At 45.7% G+C, this 24,409-nt stretch overlaps 1 protein-coding gene across 1 annotated transcript in view; it reads left to right on the forward strand.

Annotated features, from left to right (window-relative positions):
* Positions 1-24,409, forward strand: part of CBX6 (chromobox 6) — a 115,253-nt gene that overhangs the window by 9,272 nt on the left and 81,572 nt on the right. Inside the window, exon 2 of the mRNA XM_085601277.1 lies at positions 15,037-15,080. Within this exon, the coding sequence (XP_085457403.1) occupies positions 15,037-15,080 (44 nt within the window). The remainder of the gene's footprint in view (positions 1-15,036; positions 15,081-24,409) is intronic.

Genomic DNA, 24,409 nt, shown 5'->3' on the forward strand with positions numbered 1-24,409 from the left:
AGATGTCCCCCAGTTCGGCTACCTGTACCCCCTGTAGGCGCCGGGGCGTCCCCCTCGAGGTCCGCCTCCTCCCGGGCCGTGGGAACTTCAGGGGCTGGTTTCCCGCGCCCCTTGCCCTTTCCCTTGGCAGAGACCTGGGTCACTGTTTCAGGCTCTGGGTCTCTCTGATCATCCTCTTTGGGCCACCATTGACCGAGTGGACACGCAGGCCCACTCTGGCAACCCCAGCATTTCCAAGTGGGACTTGGGCTCAACATCCTTCCATAAGGACTCCTCCAGGTCGTTACCGAGCAGACAATCGATAGACATGAAAGGGCTCACAACTACCCTTAAAGGACCTGAGACCCCCCCACCCCACTCAAAGGGAACCTGTGCCACCAGACACTAGCGCTCTGAATTGTCGACTGCAATCACCTGGTGGAATGCCCCGGGGACTACCTGCGTCTCAGGGACCAGGTGACACCGAACTGAGTTCACACTGGCTCCAGTATCCCTGAGAGCCTCTAACCTTTTCCCATTGATGGTCACCCAGGTGCTGTATTTCTTTGTGTTAGGGGGCACCTGGGCTCCTGGGACCATCTCACTGTCCTCTAGTGAGATGAGGGTCATTTCTGTGGGGTCCCCACCCTCCTGTTGGGACTCCTCCTCCCCCAGCGCTACGCTAGCCAACACAATGGTCCACCGGTGGGTGGCGGAGTCCCCTTTGGGCATCTGGGGTCTCCCTTTATGTGACCCACTTGGTCACAGGCAAACACTTGTGTGGGCTGGTCTCGGCAGGCTTTCCTGTGGAGACCCCTTGCTTCTTATCTCCCTGGGTGTTATTTTGGGGCCCTCTCGAGAACTCCTGTGTTTTACCCTTGTCCCCCCCCACTTTTCTGCCTGGGACCCTGCCCACCTTTGACTGGGTCTCCCCCAAATGCTTTCTTGTGGACCGTGGTACTCAGCCAGCGGTCCGCCTCCCTAGCAAGCTTCCTGGGGTCAGTTAGCTTACTATCGACCAGGTGCTGGCGCAGATCTGCAAAACATAGACTAGACAGGTGCTCCCACGCGATCAAATTGTAGAGCCCCCGTAAATCTGTCACATTACTGCCCTTCACCCAGCCATTCAACGACCGACCAAACCCATCCACACATTCCAGCCACGTGTTGGCATCAGATTTCTTCCCGGACCTAAACTGATCCCTGTACTTTTCAGGAGTGAGACCATACCTAGTGAGAAGGGCTTCCTTCATATCAGCATAGGTGAGGTTAGGCCCCTTACCCAAAGCTGTCAAAGTCTCCCTGGCTTCCTCTGGAATCAGAGACCACAATCCTGCTCCCCAGTTCTCCTCAGGGACCCCATTCATGTGTATCGCTGCCTCATAACCCTGAAACCACCTCTGTATGTCATCCCCCTTCTTGAACTCTCTGCCCACATTCTTAGGGATGTGTATGATTCGGTCTGTCTGCCTTGACGAGTTCCTGCCACCATCCGAGCCGGGCCTACTCTTCAGCTCCAGCTCTTTAAGACCTCGTTCATGTTCCAATAGCATTCTCTTCTCCATGGCCAATCTAATCTTTTCTAGCTCCGTGACTGCTCTCCTTGCTTCCCACCTGTCCTTCAGTTCCTCTGGGGATAGGCCACTGCTACCTGGTCTGAAGGGTTTCCCCCTCCCAAAAGCACATCCATCCTAGGTCTAGGCTCCCCCGCCTCTCCACTAAGGTCACCAGATTGCCCACTTGCGTCTCTGGCTTCTACCCAGACCCTCAGTGCCTTTTGTAGCTCGTCCTTTCTAGTGAGGGCTCTGATTTGGACTTTTAGGTTTTTGCAAACGGATTTCAATTCCCGAAACAGTGTAGCGCTCCAACCTATCCTCCTCAAAGGCAATGTCCATGGATGCAACGGATGATGCTATTGATTCTGGCATGATGAAGCAGAAAGTTCACCTGGCAAGATCACAAAAATCAGCCAAAAAGAAAACTGGTTAGTATGTGGTACGTAATAGTCTGCAATATGGTAGTATTGCACACCAATCACTGCAAGTCAAGTGCAAACGCAAGTCCTATCCTCACCGCTGACAACCAATGTTAGAAATGAGATTTTTAGTAGGCTTGGGTGTGGGCCAAAGCCAGGCAAAAATCGCCACTCTAGTCAGGATAACCCCTGCTCACCCCCTTGGTAACTTGGCACGGGCAGCCAGGCTTACCTTAGAGGCAGTGTGTAAAACATTTGCACATAAACGACAAAAATACAGTGTACGCACTACAAAAGGACACCACACCAATTTAGAAAAATATCCAATATGTTTCTGTAATTAAAACAAGACAAAAAACGATAACAAGCCACAATACTATACTTAAAAGTTCACAGTTCAAAAATACGCTGATTAGAAAGAGTTCCTTGTGTGGATAGCTCCGTCCGGGCTACCATGGCGTCGTGATCACACAAATCCAAAAACAGGCCCGCTACGGTGTCGGGAAGACCCGCAAACCGTACCTTTCAGGGATGCAGGGCGATGGGGCCCTTGAAGTCACTCGCGTTGCAGGTCGAGCTCCTTTCTGATGGGAACAGGAGCGCTGGCGCCAACAGGGGTCAGGTGCTGCGGTGCAAAGGGCAGCAGTGTGCGGTGCCCCCAGGTCCAGGTGCGAGCAGCGGCTCGGTGGCGGCGTCAGATGGTGTCGTCATGAGACCAAGGTTGCGGTGCGAGATGGAGGCGGTGCTCATCACGGTGCTAGCAGGTCACAGTGCAAGCTGCGGCGTCGTCGTTGCTGAAGCGCTGTTGTCGGCTGACGAGCAGGAGTCGTTGGCACTGGCGTCGGTGGGCCAAGGCTGCGGTGTGGGATGCGGGCAGTGCGTCCTGTAACTTACAAGCGGTGCCCCCGAACCACGGTGCAAGCAGCGGCGTCGATCTTGGCGGGAAGTGGTGGCATCAGGAAGGCCATGACGTCCTGTGATGCAAGCAGTGCGTCGTGTAACTTACAAGCGGTGCCCCCGAACCACGGTGCAAGCAGCGGCGTCGATCTTGGCGGGAAGTGGTGGCATCAGGAAGGCCATGACGTCGTTGTGTGGCGAGGCGGTGCAGAGTGCGGTGCCCACAGGTCGCGGTGCGAGCAGCGGCTCAGTGATGGCGTCAGCAGGCATCACCGGTATGATCAGGGTCGCGTTGCATTGGTTCCCTCTGCAGTGCCTTCAAGACACTGGGTCGGCAGGGTCGTCGATGTGGTGTTCTTCGGGTTACAGTACTAAACACACAGTCCCCAGTGCTGCGGGTCGAAGAACCTGGAGTCTTTGATGGTCCTGAGACTCCGTGAACAGGAGGCAAGCTCTACCTCAAGCCCTTTGAGAGTCTCACCAATGCGGTTGCAGAAAGTCCAGTCCAGGCCTTTCACTGCCCAAGACAGAAGCAGCCACTGCAGGTCAGCCTTGCAAAGCACGCAGCAGAGCAGTCGTCCTTTTAGCAGCTTCTCCGGCTCTTCTTCTTGGCAGTCTTCTTGATCCAGATGAGTTCTAAGGTTCAGGGGTCTGGGCCCCAGTATTTGTACACAAAAATCCTTTGATCTTCCAGGCAGAGGGTGTCTGTGCCCGGCCAGAACCAGTTCGGCCTCCTCTGGTGTGAATTCCTGGCAGGAGGTGGAGACGGCTTTGTCAGAGGCAGACCCGGCTCTTTGAGGTGCAAGAAAATCTCCTCCCTCTTCCCCCATCGCAGCCCAGGTTTATTTAGCCCTTTCCTGACCTACCTAAATTATTGGGAGCCACCCTGCTTCCTAGCCATGTGTCGTCCAAAACCCAGACAGGCAATCCACATTCCAGCAGAGGCACACGGGATGACCAAGCAAAATAATACCCACTTTCGAAAAGTGGCCTTTATGAACTCGGAATGAAAAGGGCACCCTCGCTAAAGGCTGCGTCTTTAGACGCTGAGTTCAGCCATACCAATCTTCATTCACTTATACCTTTTTTGGGCTATGTACGTGGGTGGCACAATCCGTGCTGCAGGCCCACGAGTAGCGGTTGACTCACAAGCCCCGGCACCCGCATTGCCCTTTACTGGGGACTGACAAGTAAATCAAACATCCGATCATAACACAATTTACCACAGGAGCACCAGCACTTTATCACTGATCAGCAGTGCGAAAGGCGCGCAGAACACGTTACACCAGCAAAAACCGGTGGTGGGGGTGGGGGGGGGGGGGCAGAAAGCAAAAACTTGGGGGAAACACGCCAAAAGATGCCAAGTCTAACACACTTAATCAGCAATAAATTCTGCAGATATTTCTCAAATCCAACATCAACAACCCATATTCACTACTGACCTAAAACTGGTTGGAATTTCATTGTACGATGGGCAGTTGGCTATCAAATTAACCCTGTATTCGAAAGTGGTAGGAATTGCAGTTACGTAGGCCTCTAATGATTGTCACAGGAAGGTATAGAAATAATTCCATCTAATCTGGTTAACAAAGGGAGGAGTTGTAAAATAAAATACAGTTTTCTCCTAAATCATGCAGGCTTTGCACCAGCTCAAGTAAATCATCTAGAAATGATAATTGGATCAAAGTAAACCAATTGGTTGAATTGGTCCAGGGAGAGCGAATGGGATGCTATCACCTCAACCACTCAGTGTGAGAAGAGTATTATGAGATTTATATCCATGATTTCATTAGACCAGTTCCCTACCTCTTCTGACTGGTCAGGAGTTATAGTGTTCTCAGATAGTTCGTAATTACTCTAGACTTTTGGGAGAATACTTCTGATTTCTTGGAACATAAATGGTCTAACTTGTTTGCAGCAGTAAGTAGAAATGTCTAACCCCTTTAACTGATTTCATTTAGTGTTTTATCAAATTTGCCTATTCCATAATCCTGATATTCATGAGTTTACAACTCTTAAGCAAGAGAAGAAAACCTTTGTTGTCCTGGCTGAGGGAATATTAAAATGTATCTCTATCACATTTAATCTTGAAGTTTATTAAATTGGGGAAATGGTTATTAGTTTAAAAAGGAGCTTTGTGGATAATGTCATACCTTTTCACTCGGTGAATCTTATTAAAGTCCATGGTTCATAAATTTTGAATATTAATTGGGGTAGGTAATTGCGTTTTTTGCTGGAGCTACAAATATTATAGTATGCATAAAGTGCTGGTAATAATAGGGGCAGTCTAAATCCTGTTCTGCTATTGTCCTTACAGAAGCATTAGATCTAATCTCATTGTTACGACACTGTTCAAAGATGTTTTTTATTCTTACCAAAGGAAGCTTTAATTAGGACAAATATTAAATCAAAATAATTGTATCTACTTTAACAGCCACTCAAAGCGTAAACATGTGATGCATAAGGTCTTTTGGAAGGTTTAATGCATGTACTATAGATTAAATCTTCGTCTTGATTACTATTTGTCATTTGGTTTCCAATTTTAAAGTTTTGGAAACCAGAAGTAGTCACCACCTCTGATTATTTTGTAGCTTTAAACTGTTTATTTGATTTTTAGTCTTATAATTTTAGTAGGACTAAATGTACGACTATCCCCTATTTCTGAACTTGCATTGATATAAATGTATTGACCAAATTTAATCTACTCTAGCATTAAATACCTATTAATGATGCCGAGCTGAAAGGAGTTTTCTCACTTGATTAAATATATTGAGTCAATAATATTTAAAAAATAATTAAATTGTTACTATGTATAAACTGGATAACACTGTAAAAATTGATAAGAGTTTTTTGGTTTGTTATGTACAACTTTCAGTCGTGATAGAAACTAGAGAAAATTAAGGACTAATAATAATAGTTTGTTAGTAGTTATTAATTAAATTTAAAATACTTTCTTACTTTAAGGGGTAGTGCATCAAGAATCTAATTTAAAATAATTTGCATGCAGCAGTCAAAACTGAATAACTGGAATTTACAGATTATTTCAGAGATAAGTGAATACTCGTTTTGAGGCAAACACAATGTTTCAATTTTGTAATATCAGCACAAACATAAGTCCAGTTTCTTATCTGATTATGTAATCCAGATAATTTCAAACAGGCAAATGAACAATTAGGAGAATGTTCGATAGATCAGGAATTGCTACCTCTAACAAAATTAGTAAATTGATCTCCCAAATTGAAGCTTCTCCTACGGAGCCTTCTAACTTAACACTTGCAGTTATACGTGTATATCCAGGCTGAATGGGCACCAGTCTTGCACCTACATTTCAAAATATTGCAACAAACTAGAAAATGCCTGCCACTTTAAGCAGTATTAGAAAGCCTCTACATAAGAAAGGGACCAGAGATAAACCAGTGAACTACTGGTTCATCTCACTTTTGGACACACTATCCAAGGTTTTTGTAAAAACTGTTTAGGGGATGGTGAGTGAATGGATTTCAACAGTGTGGCTATTTCAGTGAGTCTTGTACTATGGATCACTGCTTTACTCTTTGGTCAGTTGCATAGCGATTGAGTAAAGTACTTGTCTTTTGCTTCCAGCAACCTTTTGATAAAGTGTTTAGGCAGATGTGGACTAAAGATGTGTGTGTGTGTATACATATAATCTGATTTACAAGTTATTTCAAGTAACCATAACTCACACCTCGCCATGCACACTGTTATCATCAATGATGTCATGTCATTGGTGATGGCATAGAACTTGGCACGAGTGATGTAATACGGATGGTCATAAGTACTGATTGATGAGGGTGTGAATATAGTTTTTCAAAATAACCATAACTTGATCATTTTCAGTATTTTTTAAATTTAAAATGTTTCCTTTTAAACTAACATTTTCACCTAACTATAGTGTCACTTTAACCTTTTTTTTGACCAAGGAATGATTTTTTTTTACAATTATGCTAATATTTTGACCGTATGTAACTATGCCAATCCACCACTGCACACAGCCAAAGGCCCTGTGCCTAATTTTGCATGGGCTGCCACCCTGCTGCGTTTTCTGCATACCCTGGCCTCTATCCAGGCGCTGCACACAACCCCCACACAAGCAGCCATCTCCCCACTGTGCACAACCCTCGGCTGTGCATGGCATGGGGTTGGGCGAGGCATGACCTGCAGCCAGGTCTTGTGTCCAACCCCCTCATAAGCTGCCAACTCTGGCCGTGTGTTGCGTGAATATTATTATAACAAACAAGAACAAGTTCACTACCTACTCAGCTAAAGATTGGAAGATTGGAATTCTCATAATCCTTGTGGCGAGTGCACCTTGGAACCCGCAGGGTGTTTAAGAACCCTCACTCACCAACCTATTAGGTGACCTGCTTCATCATTGGGTTCCCATCCTGGTCGCCAAATGCTTCTGAGAGCCAATTTTAAAATTGGCTCAGGAACTCCTCCCACATATAGTGATTTTAATCATGGAGGTCATGGTCAAAAATTGGAAACTGTGATGGCTGTGAGCAGCCATTCGATCAACGCTCTTACCAACCCCTTGCAACAACTCCTCATTGTGCTGGAGCTTACGTTATCAGTAAATTACATTCCCACTAGTAGTTGCAGGTTTACTTTTCTTGTTGTTTCCAGTTTGAAGTATTAGCCTATATTTCGAGATGACGATGTACAATTTAGACAAATAGCACATGCGTTCATAGGCAGATAAAACACCAGGCATACATATAAGATAAAGATGGCTCTTACTGTTGTGGGCACCTTCTTGTTAACGGCAGACTGCACTCTGCACCTGGACATGCATCTGTGAGAACTCCCTCACATGCAAATGTGAATAAACCAAAAGACGAACTCATAATAAAGTAGTTAATCTCTACATGGGATGCCCCAAGGGGGTGGACCCTGTAGTCTCACCCTGTAAGCCATGAAACAAAGTGATATTTAATTACCAGTTTAAATGGGATAAATATTCCTGTTGATGGAAACGAACCCACCCCCCCCCCCCCTCGGTATTTATCCTTTTACTTCATCAAGGTGTCTCACCCACCGATACACCTACTGATCCTCCTTGTGAGCCCTGCATATTGTGTGGTTACGAGGATTTCAATGTTAAGTACTCCCTAGTCAGATTTTCCCGCTTCTGAGCGGGGTGTCGTGGGGGACGTTTATTGAGTGGTTCAGTCAGGTTACATGGTTTGTTTTACCATACAAATTGGGGGGTTTGCTGCATACCCTGTCCTCTAGCCTGTTGCTGCGCCCAACCCCACACTGGTAGACATCTTCCCGCCTTGTACAACCCTCAGCTGTGCGTGGGGTTGGGTGATGGCCTGATCTGCAGCCCCAGGTCCGGTGCCCAACCCTCTCGCAAGCTAGCAACCGTGGGCTTGTTTGGTGTGAATATTACTGCAGTTTCTTTTATATTTTAATATATATGCCGGATACTTGTTTGTTTGGGAATAATGTAAATGAAACTGGGTCTTGAGAGTCTTAAATCTTTGCCATCTTTTGACATTGCAATTGCCTTCGTTTGTTTTCTTTTGAATGTGATCAAATCTTCTGTTTTTCATGAGCGATTTTAATGCTGTGTTAATATTTATATGGAAAAATGTCTATAACTTAATTTTAGAAACCAAAAACACTGTAAAGGCAATTATGAATTTCTAACATCATGAGATTGCTTAGTGTATGGTGTTATGAGCTCTCACTGGCTAAAGAATGACATACAGTGTAAGGTCTAGAAAGAATACGTTCTGTGTGCAGTACATGGCCTGTTGGGCAGTCAGTATACTATACTCCGCTTTGGAGGCACACTATACAGAGTGCAAGACCTTCAGGGAAGCTCTGTGCGAGCAGTGAGGTTTGATAACCACATTTTATTGATTTTAGCAACAACAACCATGTACAACATGACCCTCATCCGCACATTAGCACAGTAGGTGCAATACAGAAGTACAGTCATTAAATCCCCACATCTAGTTCATGATGATCCCACCACCTGTCCCAGATCTTCTCATGTTTGCTGGGGCAACCCTGCGCCTTGTTTATAGGTAGTTCCTTCTGAGCACACCAGTCTACCCCTCCTCCACTCCGCCACCAATGGGGGCTCCAGGGATTTCCACTTGCGGGCAGGTTCGCGTTTGGCCACCAGGTTTGCCACCCTGATAAAAGTGCATTCCATCCTCTGTCCCACCCACCTCCTCCAACAGTCCCAACAAACCAACCCTGAGGACAAGGTCAATCTTGTGGCTGAGGATCACAGAGAGCCTTGGCTAAGGAACAAAGGCGCACTAGGCCTTGGAGACCCTGCCGGCTTGTTGAAGCCGCTGAGGAGTCATGTACACAAGATGCAAGTAGTTAAGTTGAACCATTCAGAGGGGTGGGATGATAGCCAGTTCCTTGGGGGCCAATCTGGCTTCACACCAGTCGTCATCCTCAAGGTTACCACCCAGGCCTCTCACCTTCTTTGAGTCCAGGGAAGCCTAATGATGAGAGACCGGTAAATCCAGGAGATGATCCCCTTACCAATCCTCCCCATCAAGAGCTTGGCCTCAAGGGGGCTGAATGTGGGAACTTAAGTATCAGGGAGAATATTAGTTAACAAGGCGGGATGCAAGTGCAGGTACTGGTGGAATTGCGTGCTGGAGAGGGAATATTGCGCCTGCATTTTCTGAAACGTCTGTACACCATCACCTCGCCAAACATCCCCAAGATGAGTAATACCTATTCTGTCTCACTTCACAAATCCCTGCAACCCGGCAGTGTGATATAACGATATCCTCTGCCACAGTGGGTTTAGCCCAGTGCGTCTGCTCTCCCAGACAAAAAAATCAAAGCGCTTCCCTCCAGCAAACCAGCACCACACGTGTACAGTCAGGAAGGGCCCGGGGAGATTGGTGTCCTGTAGAGCAAGCCCAGTAGTCCATCAAGGCTCAGCAAGGCCAGTGCCCCCCACCCCGATAATCTGGGTCGTCCCACCCTCCCGTGAGCCAGTCATTTTTCATAACTAGTTCGCAGCTAAGTAGTAGCCATAAAGGTCTGCCATTCCCAAACCCCATCGTATGGGGAGTGACGCCCGTTAACTAAGGCCACTCGAGAACAACCTCATGCCCAAAGAAAGGTGACTACCCTCAAAGCCAGTGCCTTGAACCAGCTCTTAGGGATCCGGTGGGGAAAGTTTGAAAACATATACAAAAAGTGAAGCAAGATCATAATTTTTAAAAGGGCCAATCTGCCCAGGGCATTCAACGGTGGACAGCCCCACTGCTGCAAATCTCTGTTCACCTGGCAACCAGTGAGGTCCGGTTAAGACTCCAGGCCAAATCATAGACGCCTACATATTTAAAGGACAGGTGGCGTATCGGGATAGTGGCATTCCAGGAATAGCTGCTTTATTGACTCCATTGTCCAGAGGCCTCTCTGTGCAAACATAGAATTTCCAAACAGTGGGGGCCTGAGGACTGCGGGTTCTCCAAGAACACCAAGATATTGTCGGCATATAGTGCTATGCGCTCCTACGGTCTCCCATCTCAGGACCATTGCAGCACCCGAGTGTTGCATTGCATTGGATGAGGCATGCCAAGGGTTCAATCGCCAAGGCGAATAAAAGAGGAGAGAGGGGGCAGCCTTGGTGTGTGCCTCTACAAATTGGGAAGGGAGGTAAGAGGGTCCTGTTAAGGCGAACCTGGGTGGTCGGGCTGGCGTATAGGAGGCAAACGAATCTACACAAGTGAGGTCAGAGCCCTGCCTTCGGTAGGACCGCCTCCAAGAAGGACGAGTTAATCGTGTTGAATGCCTTCCTCTGAGACCGTGAGCCTGATAGAAGCCACCTGAACCCTTCGGATACAGTGACTTCTGCTCCTGTTTGGCATAAATCCACACTAATCAAGGTGAACCAGGTAGGGCAGGGTAGCTGATTAGCCAAGACTTGTGCTAACACCTAAACATCAGCTTTGATGAGAGAGGCCTGTACGAGGAACACCTGTCCAATGGCAGGCCTGATTTAGGGATCACAACATTAGTTGCTGTGTCCAACTCCAGGGGAAGCGACCCCCATTCGGCCACCTCAGCGAATAGCGATAGGAAATGGGGTAGCAGGAGAGGCCAAAATTATCTGAGAAACTCAATCAGAAATCCATCGGGTCCTGGAGTTTTTCCCAGAGCCATGGCAAACAGTATCTCCCCGATCTCCTCAACTGCCATCAGTTGATCAACATCCAGGAATGGTGGTGGTGGTGGTGGGGGGGGGGGGGGGGGGGAATTGGGGGAGGGGTGCGGTTGAATGCAGTGGAGAATCTTTCATTATCTGCCATGCAATTTTTCGTGGATGCTTGAGTGCCTCTGCGTAAGTCACACAATCGTAGTCCGCAAAAACCTGTGGTATTTCTCAAGTCTGTTCTTGGAGGTAACCCTCAGCGTCTCAAATTGAGGACACCACTCTAGAGGCAGTATCCCTAGTGGTCAGCCAGTATAAGAGCTTCCCGGATTGATCCCTCTGCCCTCAAACAGTCTCTGGCCTCCTCCAAGGAAAGCTGTTGTAGGTTAGACCTGTCCAGTGTCAACTTGCGGTCTAGGTCAGCCAAGGTCCTTCGATGTACCCGCAGCTCCAAGGAAAGGATCTGGGCCTCCAGAGCTGTCATCTGGGACAATTTGTACACCTCTCTGCCCTGGACATACCCCTTGATCAGCCCTGAAGAATAGGTTTGCTGGCCGTCCATAGAGTTCCGGGCGAGGCCAATGTGCCCTGGTTAACCTCAAAATATGAGTGGATCTCTGTTTCTACAAAATCAGTGTAGGCTTGGTGAGTGAGATATCAGGCGTTGATGCGCCACATGAGTCTCAGGTTTGACCTGGGGGCGGGGGGCATCCTAAGAAGGAAGGGGCGTGTTCTGATATGCCACAGGGTAGGATCTCCGTATCCCTGAGTTGGAGAACGTCCAGTGCCAGGAGCCGTATCTGGTCAATGCGCAACATGGTCTTATGTGCTGCTGATGCATGGGTGTATGCTGTTCGTAGGGGCACAATGTTCTCCACACGTCCCATCAAGTCCGCCCAGGAGGAAAGCTGTCTGGAGCGCGCACGGTGTCCGGGTCGGAGGTTTTGCATATCAAGTTGAGGACCGCATTAAAGTCAGTCCCTATTAGTGTGACACCCTGAGGAATGGTCAGCAGAAGATCCCAACGTGTCTGCAGTGTGGACTAGAGTTGCTGTTGCGAAACATAGGCCAACAAGAAACTGTAGTACCTACCCTCTAGGTGACTCTCAATCCTCACACATCACCCCTGGGGATCTTCGTGGGATCAGACACCACCAACAGGAACGCCTTGTGCAGTAAAATGGCCACTTCTCAGGAGCCTTGGGAGAATCCAGCATAGAACACTCTGTCATAGCCGAAATGACCTAGAAAGGAACAATGCACGCCCATCAGGTGGGTTTCTTGAAGCAGGAGCACTGCCAGCTGGAATTGCTTCACATATCTGATAACGGCTGATTGCATAATGCGATTTAACAGGCCTTTAACGTTTAAAGATAGGACCTTAACCGGCATCAACAGGGGAAAAACTAGGGGTTGGCTGCCCCCACAGAAAGAAGCCTGGGGTACCGGTGGGATTCAGCCACAGGGGGAATGCTCAAGGTGGCACCCCAGAACGTGTATGGTTGACGTACGTGGAACATGTAAATGGAAATGTCAGTGGTGTATGTGGTCAAACCCAAAAGTACAAACAAGACGACCCATCCTCCCCAAGTGCCCACGCCCCATACTTCCACCCCTGAAGTATGTCACCACAAACGCACACAAAGCAACAATCAAATAGAGCCTAGAATCACCCAAAAGATCCTAGCTTCATCCACATTAAGAATTCTAAGTCCGTGACAGCAAGTAACAATATGTCATACCAGTACTCCACCAACGAGGCAGCCAGATCAGAATCTGAAACATAACAGTGAAAACTAGGTATGGAGAGGAAGACCAGAGTATCCATGTTACACCCCCTCACTCAGTCACCAGCTCATCCTCGCCTGGCAGCTGGGCATTCAGGGCTTCATGGGGGCACCTCTGCGCCTGGGATTGGAAAAGTTCGGGAGTGCCCGAATGCAGGGCGTTTGGGCCAACTGTGGAAGTCTAAGCATTTTGTCGGTTGGGACTCGGCGAGTCCTGCCTCCCCCAAGGGCAGGAACGAGCCTTCCGAGAGTGAGTGCACTTCTTCCCAGGAGGTTTAGGATAGGGAGACAATTCCCTCTCCCTGGCTGGGAGACTGCCCCCCCCCCCCCCTTGGGCCATTGGGCCGTCAAATTGTGTTCGGCTCCGTTCGCCCACTCCTGGGAAGACCATTAGCCTCGAATTTTTAATGTGTAGGTCTTGGTGCCTCATGAGCCAACGGAGGATAGTGTCCTTGTCTCGGTGCTTGAGGATGCGGACTAATAATGGCCAGCAGGTAGAGCCTAAGTGGAACATAGGCGCAACCAGGGCGGCTCCAAGCCACCTCAGATGGGGGAGGAGGGGGTTGAGGGAGGGATGGAGTGAGTGTTGTAAGTCAGTCCGCTGGAAGTAGGCACAACCTCTTCAGTTACTCCTCCATCAACGGTCCAGTAGTTTGGGGGGCACCCAGACACAGGTCCTGCCTGCCAGCCCAACAGTCTACAGCGGCTACTTCATGCACCTCGCCTCACACACTGCACACCACCAGGCGTGCTGCAGAAAGGGGGGGGGGCTCTCCAGTCAATTACAGCAGCTCCCACAGTTATCGGGCCCCTGGTAAGTCCAAGGAGACAATAGCGATGGTGAGGGTGGTGGAGCAGGGTTCGGGATCCAAAGGGCACTTCGCTCAGGACTAGGGGGTGGATAAGGAGTGGGGAGGTCAAACAACGTCAATTCAGGGCCAGCCACCGCTTCTTCTCAGGCATGCACTTCCCCAATTCACGGGCCACTGCAAGTCCAGCGTCATTAGCGCACCACATGCCGCAGTGTCTTCCTCACCACTGGGCCGGCCGACTTCTGGGATCCGCGCTCCCCAACCTAAAGGGAGCCGGCAGCCAGCTGCAGCACTCCTCTGTATCAGGTTCAGCTCCTGTCGGTCCCAGAGTAGAGCCTCGACAGAGCCACCGGAGAAGAGTGGAGCGGGCTCACCCTGCTCCGCAGGTCCCGTCGCCCTCTTCCAGTCCCAAGGCTCAATCGCGGACAGCCATTTTTTTCACAGCTAGCGGTGGCCACCGCGGCTTAGGTCTAATATGTGGTCTTGCAGCTCTCAAAAGCTCACTCTGGGCCTCAGGGTTCCCTCCGCCAAAGGATACAGTGGGGGAGACAAAAAACCTTTAATGTCAGGCAAGGATGGTGGAGGATTCTCACGGGTCGCAGGAGCAGCCCTGGAATGCAGCCACCATCTTGTTTGCCGAAGCCACGCCCCTGCGAGCAGTGTAGTTTAAGGAGAAGTATGCATGCAGTGCGTAGCCTCGCCAGCTTTGTGGCTACTCTGGGGTTGGAAGGAAGTCTGTGAGCAGTACTCAGGGTGTAGTCTGACTGGCGCGTCATTACTGTGTGTAATGCACATAAAGTCCTCTATGCCCAGTGCAAGGGCTTCCAGCGAACTTGGGGTGGTGTGGGTTATGTATGCAGTGCAAAGCCTGCGAGGAAGGCGGCTTCACATGCAAATGCTCTGTGTATGCTTGATGAAGACTCTGCATGCAGTGAATAGTCTGGAAAGGGTGCTGTGTAAGTGCAGTATATTACCTCGCAAGATCAGACTGTGATGAGGTGCATAGCCTTGATGGATCCTCTCTGCACAGGGCAGACCATCCAGCAGATTCTCTGTGTAGTTTATGGCTGTAGAATTGCATTTTTTGTGGCAATGTTTGAAGGGAGCTCTCAGTGTGCAGTGACTGGTCTGAAAGGAGTATGCATATGTATACCTCTATGAGGTGCAGGGAATATCCTCATGGAGACCTTATTGTGCAGTTCTTGGGTTGGGGGTGCGTTAGGTTTTGTGCACATGGAGAGTAGTGGAGGGACTGAAATGGTTCCCCTTGAGGGCATTCACTTCTGCAGTATACCGCTTGGGGCTGGCTATTGATGTGATGAGCACAACTCCGGTGGTGCAGCTTTGCATACAGTGCACAGCTTGAAGGGCTATGAACCAGTAGAGGACATGAGCTGACCACCGTGTCTTTTTTCTCAACAGGGCCGCATAGAGTACCTGGTGAAGTGGAAAGGATGGGCAATCAAGTGAGTACTGCAAACTTACAGAACACTCCAACCCCACCTTCTGTAAAACAATCATTTTTCCCATTCTGTCTTCTGGAAATCCACACCCCCTGGTTTCCGTATACTAAACAATGTCTCCCCTCACCAGCATTGGATCTTTCATAGTTTCATATTCCTGAATTATCCCCCGTTGTCAGACTGGGAACCCTCGGTTAGATCATTACTGTAGTAGTGTAGGCCCTACGCTCAATAGCATTGATATTTCTCATAGACTTTAGTAACCCATTCACCTCATTATGTGTGAATTAATCTTCAGTCAATCAAATATCCGCACCCTGAGGTGCATCCCGGCAAGAAGTTTCCAATTATTTTCACTGCACTTCGCTGTGAGGAACCCTCAGGAGAAGCTATTTATTAGAAGACCTTTCTTCAATATTTGTTTTCTCTTTACAGCAGCCTTAGAATATCATGGTGGGAGAGCAGGGATAGAAGAAGTTACTATTCAAAGCTTGTGGAAAGAAGAAAATCTTTATGGGTGATCCACATTGAGTGTCTTTATCGCCTTCAACCCAGCCACAATCCAAAGAAAGGCGAGATTTGTCTCACTTTCTCTTCAAAGACTCTTAAAGATTGTGAAAGAAGATTGGCTATTGACATTCTGAGGTGAAGGTGGAAAAAGCCACACAGTCAAGTGAAGATAATGATACAGTGGTTCTGAAATGTAGTCTGTCAGCAAGACTGCCATGCAGGCTTGAAGACTCTCTCGCCCTGCTTCTAAGGGTCAGACATCATGTCAGCTGCTATCTGATAACTCCTCTAAAAGATTTGAATGCATCAAAAAAGCACACAGAAAAGTCAGAGATTCGGGTGAGGACACTTTCACTAAGAAATTAAAAAAGGTCCCTCACGATACACCACCCATAACAGCATCCCTTGAAAACCAAAAGGACCCTTTGGTATGTTGCGAGTTGAAAATTCAGCCTCGTTGGTGACGGAATGGGAATGACTAAGGAGATATTGATGAAAACATTGTTGACAACTGAAGAGAAATCATCCATGACGCACTTGTCGACACGACTGTTGACAGTATTGTCGACCAACATGGATCTACTGACATCTAAGGCGATGACTTCTTTGTCGTTGATGTTAACAACTTCATATGTGGACGACCCAAGCAGCATTGCCTACTCTTTCACTGACGCCACCCCTGAAAAAGCTCTTGATGACAGTAGATATAACACAAACACAGGCTGAATTTACAGAGCCATTACCTGTTCCTCCTTTTGAACTTCCATCTCTCGCCTTTGTCTCCAGTGCCTCTGTTACTACCCAAGAAGTTGCTACTAAATGTGTCCTCTGACCCAAACATTAATGAAGATGAACATAATATTGAAAACCTGGAAGTATTTTTTTTTTTGTTTAGTTTTTTCAGCACAGAAAATGGCCATGATAATGCTGAAGACTATACTCGACAATCTGACCTTTAAAATCAGATATGTGGATTCAGACTGTGACCAGAACCCTGTACTCTGCATTGCAAGATCGGTTAACTACGTTCGCCCAGATTTAGGCCAGTAAAAGTCGAAGCAGGCAACCTCAGCCACTGATGGTATAGATTTCATTATCTATTTATTAATATACAAGAGTTAGTTAAAGACATGTGTCACACACTACCACCTACTTCAAGGCCAGGTTCTGAGGAGTGGTCCGTGCCACAACCACCACCCCTACTTCTAGTGCTGATGCACCATCAGAGGCAAGACAGCAACCCATTACTAAGCCGAAGACACCAGAAAAGAATTTACCCTCAAAAAATGTTGAATCACCGATTAAAAATATTGTTGGACTCTGATGGTGATCTATCAACTTCAGAAGATGAACGCCCAGGACTATAGAGTGGTATGGATTCTCCACAGGATGCAGACGACACAGGTTCTCCACGTTCGCATGGAATGTGTGATGATGCTTCTCATCAAGAGAATTCAACAACTCCAGTAGGAAACCCAGACTGGAATGATTTTTTTTTTAATTCCAGAGGCAGCAAGTCTAAGCCCAAAACTAAGAGACTCCTCACCTGACTATATTGAGAGATTTCATGCTCTTATCGAACAAGCGTCAACGCTTTACCTTGCCAATTTCGCCAGTCGCAAAATGTTTCCTTTTTGACTTCAAAGAAGAGGTTCAGAGATCAATACCTATATTAGACCATTTATGGGAAGAAGGCCTGGCAATCATGTAAAATCCAGCGACGGCTACCCGTAATCTATCGAGGATAGAGAAAAAATATAGATCTACCGATAGAGCATCACCTTGTATACTTAATCAGATTAAAACGTATTCATTATTCTCTGCTGATTACAACAAAGGTGATGTAATATTTCCACTTGTTGCTCTGCGCACACGAACAAGGAAGGACGTAAATAGGATTTTATGGGTAAAAGAGTTAATTGATGCAGTTAATATAGCCACTGCGGCTTACTTTGACTGTCAACTATCCAGTGATATAACTCAATTATTAGACAATTTGCCGGAGGAAGACAAAGCCACATCTAAAGCAGTGATTAAAGACAGAGCACAATCTTCGGCCTCTCTAATTAATGCGGCTATGGATGCATCCACCTGTGCTTTCTGTAAAATAAGCAACATACTGTTCTGAAACTGTACGGATGGTTGAAAAGCATGTCTTTTAAGCCTGAAGTTCAGTCTAGAGCTATAATCCTACCTTTTGACTACTAACCTTCCTTGGAGAAACAAGTGGATGAATCTCTTCAGTCAATAAAGACTGATACCGAAACTGCTAGATCTTTGGGTGTCTTGCAAACCAGACAATTTAGAATTTGTTGGAGACAAGGAAGTAGATCCTGTAATCAAGGATCTTTTTTTACTCGTATAGACAATGTGGATCAGATTGGCAACAACAAAAATGGCAAAGACAAGAACATCAAAACAATTGCACCAATAATCGAGAACATGAAAGGAGCGGGACTCCGTCCTCTAAATAAGACTCTAAATGAGGACGAGCATTACTTCCCAGTGGAAGTGCGTTCTCTAACCCAATTGCTAGAAGGGGGCAGAATAGCACTATTGAAGGAAAACTGTGAACATATAACATCCAACAGATGGGTGTTCGAAATAGTTTATCATGGTCATACCCTGTAGTGTGTAGAGAAGCCACTAGTTAGTCCACCATTAAAAAAATGAAGCACAAATACCTCTCTCAGTTGCTGGTGGAGATTGCAAAACTATTGTAAAGGGAAGCAATAGAAGAAGTGCTGCCTGGATAAACATCTCAGGGATTTTACTCCTGGGTTTTCACATTTTGAAAAGATCAGGAGATTAGTGACAAATCCTGGATCTAAGAAATCCCAACAAATGCATGAAAATACAAAGTTTTCGTATGGTCACCCAGCAAGAGACTTTGCACTTTTTGGCGGAAGGGGATATCCCAGCATCTGTAAATCTGGAGGAGACTTATTTCAATATCTCTATATATGTCAAACATGAGATTATTTTACCTCATTATGGCGGCCTGCCATTTCCAATTTAAAGTCTTGCCTTTTTGTCTGAAATCAGCGCCACGAGTTTTCACGAAATGCATGACTCCAGTGGCAGCCTTCATGAGACAAAAAGGTGGTATGGCATACCTGTACCTAGACGACTTGCTCATATGGGCAACTAGCTGTCTCAGGCTTTCAATCTCACAAAGTTAACGCTCTCCAATTTGGGACTAGCTATCAGCCACAAAAAAGTTTTCACTAACACTGGGCAAGACTATGATTTTATTTTTTGGGGTGGGGTGGAGGGGGGCGAAAAGATTTCCACATGCCTAGGTATGGTGTATCCTTCAGAGAGAGGGGAAACGTTGATACAACAATCAATCTCTTTGCAAACAAAGAAAAATGCAACAGTGAGGACACAAAAAGCAGTTCTCAGAACTATGTCCTGCTGCATTATTCTGATTCCTTACTGTCGTTTACAGAATGAGGATCATTCAAAAACAGTTAAATTCCCATTAAAGGAGATTGGGACTATGTTGTCCAGTTGACTTCTGGAAAAAGTCACTCAGATGGTGTTCGATAAGCAACAACCTTTTCAAGGGACAACCATTAAATCCAATGAAACCCCAAATATTGTTAACAACAGAGTCATCTCTCACGAAATGAGGGCGCATCTCCAGGACCTGAAAATAGACAACAGAAAAGTGCAATTTACACATACATGTCCTAGAACTAAGAGCAGTATTAGCTGTGAAAGCTTTTCTACCACTGGTACAGAACGCTCATGTCAGAGTTCGGATAGACAGCACTGCAGTAATGTTTTATATCTTGAAGAAGGGAGAAACCAGATCCCTCCAAATTTCCAAAGAAGCTCAGAAGCTTTTGAATGGATCGTTCATTACAGTATAGACATTTCAGCTGAGCATGTCCCGGTAGGGCACAACAATGTTGCAGATTGCCTAATTAGGCATTACTTGGATGTTCATGAGTGGCAGTTAGAGGACAACCAGCTGTGCCGCATCTTCCTCAGATGGAGATTTCCACAGTGGGACACGTTCAGATAACAGCAAGTGTCCAAACTTTGCCAGCAGGTGGCCATACCTGGGATCCAATGGAAATGCCTTTAAAATGGATTGAAAGGGTAAGTTAATCTATTCCTTTCCTTCAATACCGCTTATCTTGATAGTCATTCGCAAGTTATAAATGGAGCGCTGCATGGCCATCTGATAGCCCCAACGTGGCTTTGGCAACATTGGTTCCAAGAACTGTGGAACATGTTGATACGAACACCAATCCATATCAAATTGTGCTCACACCTGCTATTGAGAAACGATGGACACATTTTATATCCTAACCCAAGTTCCTTCAAAATAACAGCGTGGCTCATCAGTACCTAGAATTTGGTCTCCTGCTGATCCCAGTGAATTGCAAAGAAGTCATGAAAGCCGCAAAAGCACCTTCTACTGTCAAAACATATAGCACCAAGTGTTAAGGTTTTGTTATGTGTTCTGGGAAAATAAAGCTAGGTTCAGTTCGGATGTTACCCTTTGACTTTTTGCCATCTCTGTTCTGTCTGGTGAAGCAAAGCTTGTTGATTGCTGATATCTAAGTACAACTAGTTGCAATATCAAGATTTTTGAAGAAACCCAATCATATTTATCCTCCCAATGTATTATTGAGGAGTTTATGAAAGGTTTCTTTAGACTTTACCCCAGCCCCCTTCCCCTCAATCTCCAAGATTGACTCTGGAATAGCAGTTGAAACAGTTTTGGCAGCGTTGATGAGGCAGCCTTGTGAAACAATCCACAAAGTAAGTATCCAACATATATATTGGAGGATGGCTTTCCTGCTAAGTGTCACCTCTGCTAGAAGAGTGGCTGAGTTACAAGCACTATCTTGTAAAGAGCCATTTTTCCATTTTGCAAACAGAGTTAATGTGAATAACCAATCCAAAGTTCATCCCGAAAGTACCATCGACTTTTTATTTGAGACACAAAATAGTGCTTCCTGCTTTCTTTCCCGATCCAGAGACTGTAGAGGAAAGAGCATGAATCTCCTTGGATGTTGTAAGATGTTTAAAGTTCTATTTGCAGGGTACAAAGCCTTTAAAAAACAGACCAACAATTTGTAGCCTTTTGGAGAAATAAATAAATAAAGGAGGTCCAGTTACGATACATACTTGTTTGATGGATAGTTGCATGCATCACAAAATGCTATGAGCTTATTGAATAAGTCTCTGACAAGATCAGTAAGAGCTTATTCTACGAGAGCGATGGCAGCCACTACAACTCTTTTCGCAGGACTTTCGGTGGAAGACATTTGCAAGGTTGCCACCTGGGGAACTACACGTGCCTTTTTCAAGCATTACTGCATCGACGTGGAAGAAATACGGCACTAAGTAGGGCTGCGCTTTAGAACCTTTTTAAATAAGGTAACCTTCATGCCCATCCACCAGTTTTCACATTGTGCACTGCTATGATCTTAATTCAAGCATGTCAATCTATGTAAGATCCAATGCTGGAAAAGGAAAAAAGTTACTTACCTTTAACTGCCGTTCTCCAGCATTGGCATCTTTCAAAGATTCACATACGACCCACCCTCTTCTCCTTGTCATGAGGCTTTCATTTATCTTTATCTTATGTTCTTGTACGAGGTAGAATAATCTGACAGCTCGAAGCGTTTGGCAGGGTAGCACCTGACGGCGCTGGTCTCGTATTGGCTGCACTTTGGTTCATTCATAAGTAGATGAATGGATTACTAAATTTGGTCAGAAATTTCAAGGTTATTGAGTGTAGGACCTACACTGCTAAATTAATGTTCTAACCTAGGGTTCCCAGTCTGATGACAGGGAATGATTCAAGCATGTGAAGCTATGAAAGATACAAAATGCTGAAGAACCGGAGTTACAAGCAATTAACTTTTTTCCTTATCCCCTAAAATCGCGTTGCAACCCCTTGCTCAAGAAAGCGCACTGCAACTCAATTCATTAAATTCACAGCACACCCTAGTACCACCTTCTGAAAACAATTTCCCTTTGATCTCAATATGAGGTTCTTTCTATGTGAACAATTTGCTGATGAAGTGGGTGTTTCAATGTATGAAAATGCTGTTACACATGCTAAAAATGTTGTGACAACTGCAACAACTGAGACTGAAAAGGCCTTTTAATTTGACCACATAAAAAATGTAACTATTTTGTAAGTAATTTACTTGGACTGCTTGCCATTTCGCTGTATTGTTGAATCATAGAAATTAAAATGACATAGAATGGTATGAATCGAGCTCGAACACTCCTAAGAAAATTGTTTCTCTCCATATCAAGCTGAGACCAAAGTTCCTTATCTTCTTGTTTCTACACTGTTTCTATTACCATGCTATTTGTTTTTTTTAAGTTCCATTTTTGTTCTTTAGTATACAGTACCAAGAATATGTACAGTTTAAGAACCCAAATGTATCACCAAGTAGTTTATCAAAACACCAGTTTTAGATTATGGAAAAAGCTACACTTTTAAAAGTACAAAGGAGATTTTTAATAAATAGTCAAATCTTTTTTCGTATGTTTAGAACATCATAACAATGGAGATCCAAGAACAACGTAGGAGTTATTTAATAAAAAAATCGATAACTCAGTTGGTTTACGCATTATAAAACATTTTTAGAGACTGAAAAGTAATTTGTCTATCTTCTCTCATATTTGAACAAATAAACAAGCCAATGTATGCTAGTGTTTAATTGCAGCTTTTGGTAACCTCTGTGGGAAAAAGTTAAAGTGCAAAATTAGCATAAGCATGAGTTAATTAGCTCTGAGTACCCCTCAGTTTAAGTTCCTGTATCTCAACCGCTCACGAAAGCCCCAGAACCATGTTTTCCAACCAACTGCTTCTTTCTTCTGTAGGCCTCCACTGCTCCACACTGGCCATGGTTATCCCACTGCATAAAACACCTGTAGGTAAACTAACCCTATTCTGCAGCAACCACCGGTTTTTCTCATTCTCTTCTTCAAAACCTATCTTCACCAGCAGTCTTCATCAGATCCAGACTTCACCTTTTTAGGTACAACCTAGTCACCCCGCAGTTCTGAAAGTCGCACTTAAGCGACTGGTCTCATCCATATCATCACCTTTCTTACTATGGGAGATCACAACTGATTTTCGTCCATTCTTCTTCTTCACCCTTATGCGACCTTTGACACATCATGCCCTTTATTCACATTACTTGCATTATACTTGCTTGATTCACCTTCTGCCTCCCTGACCGACCCTTCCTGATCTTCTGGTGCTCTTCAAACTCCCCACATGTGATGATTATGTTGAGGTTTCTAATGGTTCTATTTATTGTCTGCCCCACCCCCATACTGTAGAACACCTCCAGTGGGATTCGTATTAATTTGGGTTCTTGTACTGTCTAGTCACAGCACCTAAATCTCCTTCACAACCTTGCCTTCTAAATCTCAAGCCAAAATCATGGTTTTCTGTCACTGGAAAGAACTTGGCAAAAATAATCTACTTTCTTTTGTCCATCTCACGCACATCGCCTCTGCCTCAATGAACTTTCCCCAAGATGCCGTAGGCCCCTCTGCATATACCTGGGCAGAACTGAGACAGCTGGCTGCGGCTGTCAGCCTCCATTAGTTCCGCTACCACAGCCTTTTTTTTCTACCTACGCTGCATCCATAGGATCTCTCCTCGCATCTTTGTATACATGATAAAGATACTTATCAGCATCTGACTAAGTAGACTATGCTCCTATTTAGCCTCCCAAAATATCCCTGTGCCCTGCTGAAATAAAGGTTTAATCTTTACCAAAATAATTTATTGCAATAGGCTTTTCATAGGCCTCCCACAACACTTGGGCATTCCCTTGAACAAGATACTCAACTCTGTGATCCACCTTCCGCCTGCTAAGAGCCAACCTGCTTTGAAGCAGGTGTTCTCAGTGCTTAGCATTGTCCTCTTTCAGTTTCTCTTCCTCATCCTCAAAGCAGTCTACAGCCTGCTGCCAGCCCTCACCCAAAAAATATCCCTGAACACTACCAAATACTCCCTTAATCAGCTCTCCCTTTTGAAAGCAAACTATACTTGTGGTACACCCAGGTTTGCAGCCTTCCACCACCAAGCTCCTCAATACTGAAATACTCCCCACTAGACAAGACCGCTATTATCCTGCATGTACTCAATGGGCTCCTCGTCACTTGCAGTGAGGACTTAGTGTGCTCCACAGTTTCTTCGGCAATGTCCACAACATGAGCATCCAATGTATTCCATATAAGGACTTAAGAACCAAGTTATGTGCCCGAACTAACAGTTGAGCTGCTTGGGTCTATTCTCGATTCGCGAGTGGTGCAATATAACAGTATCTAGTGGTTGGGCTCATGAGTGCATCAAGAAGCACACGTTTTAGGTGTTGACCAAAGGCTTGTTGGTCTAAAACATTCCTAACAATATTCAAATTCTGTTTTCTATAATCACCTAATGCAAGGGACATAATGTATTTCTAAATTAATAAAGATGGTTTTCTACAAATTCACAAAAGCCCTCTTCAGTTGGGAGGTGGAATTGTCATGTAACTATAATAGTTTCAAGCTGCCAAACTATCGTTACGGGTTAAGTGAATTTACCCTTTTACTGAATGAAACTGTGCTAGATTCACCTGCTTCACAGCCGTGTTACCGTTTTCAAATTCTATTTTCTACAATTTGGTTTGAAAGCAAAGTAGAGATCGTAATTGAAATTAATCCGTAACTGCCAAAAAGCAAGTTAAATATCACTGTTTCCAAAACAGAGAAGAAATACTCAAAAAATATTAGTTATGTACCTTTAATCTTTGTAGAAAGCACCCTTTTGATTTAAGTAT

The sequence above is a fragment of the Triturus cristatus genome, chromosome 4_2, assembly GCF_964204655.1.
Source record: "Triturus cristatus chromosome 4_2, aTriCri1.1, whole genome shotgun sequence".
Taxonomy (NCBI): Eukaryota; Metazoa; Chordata; class Amphibia; order Caudata; family Salamandridae; genus Triturus; species Triturus cristatus.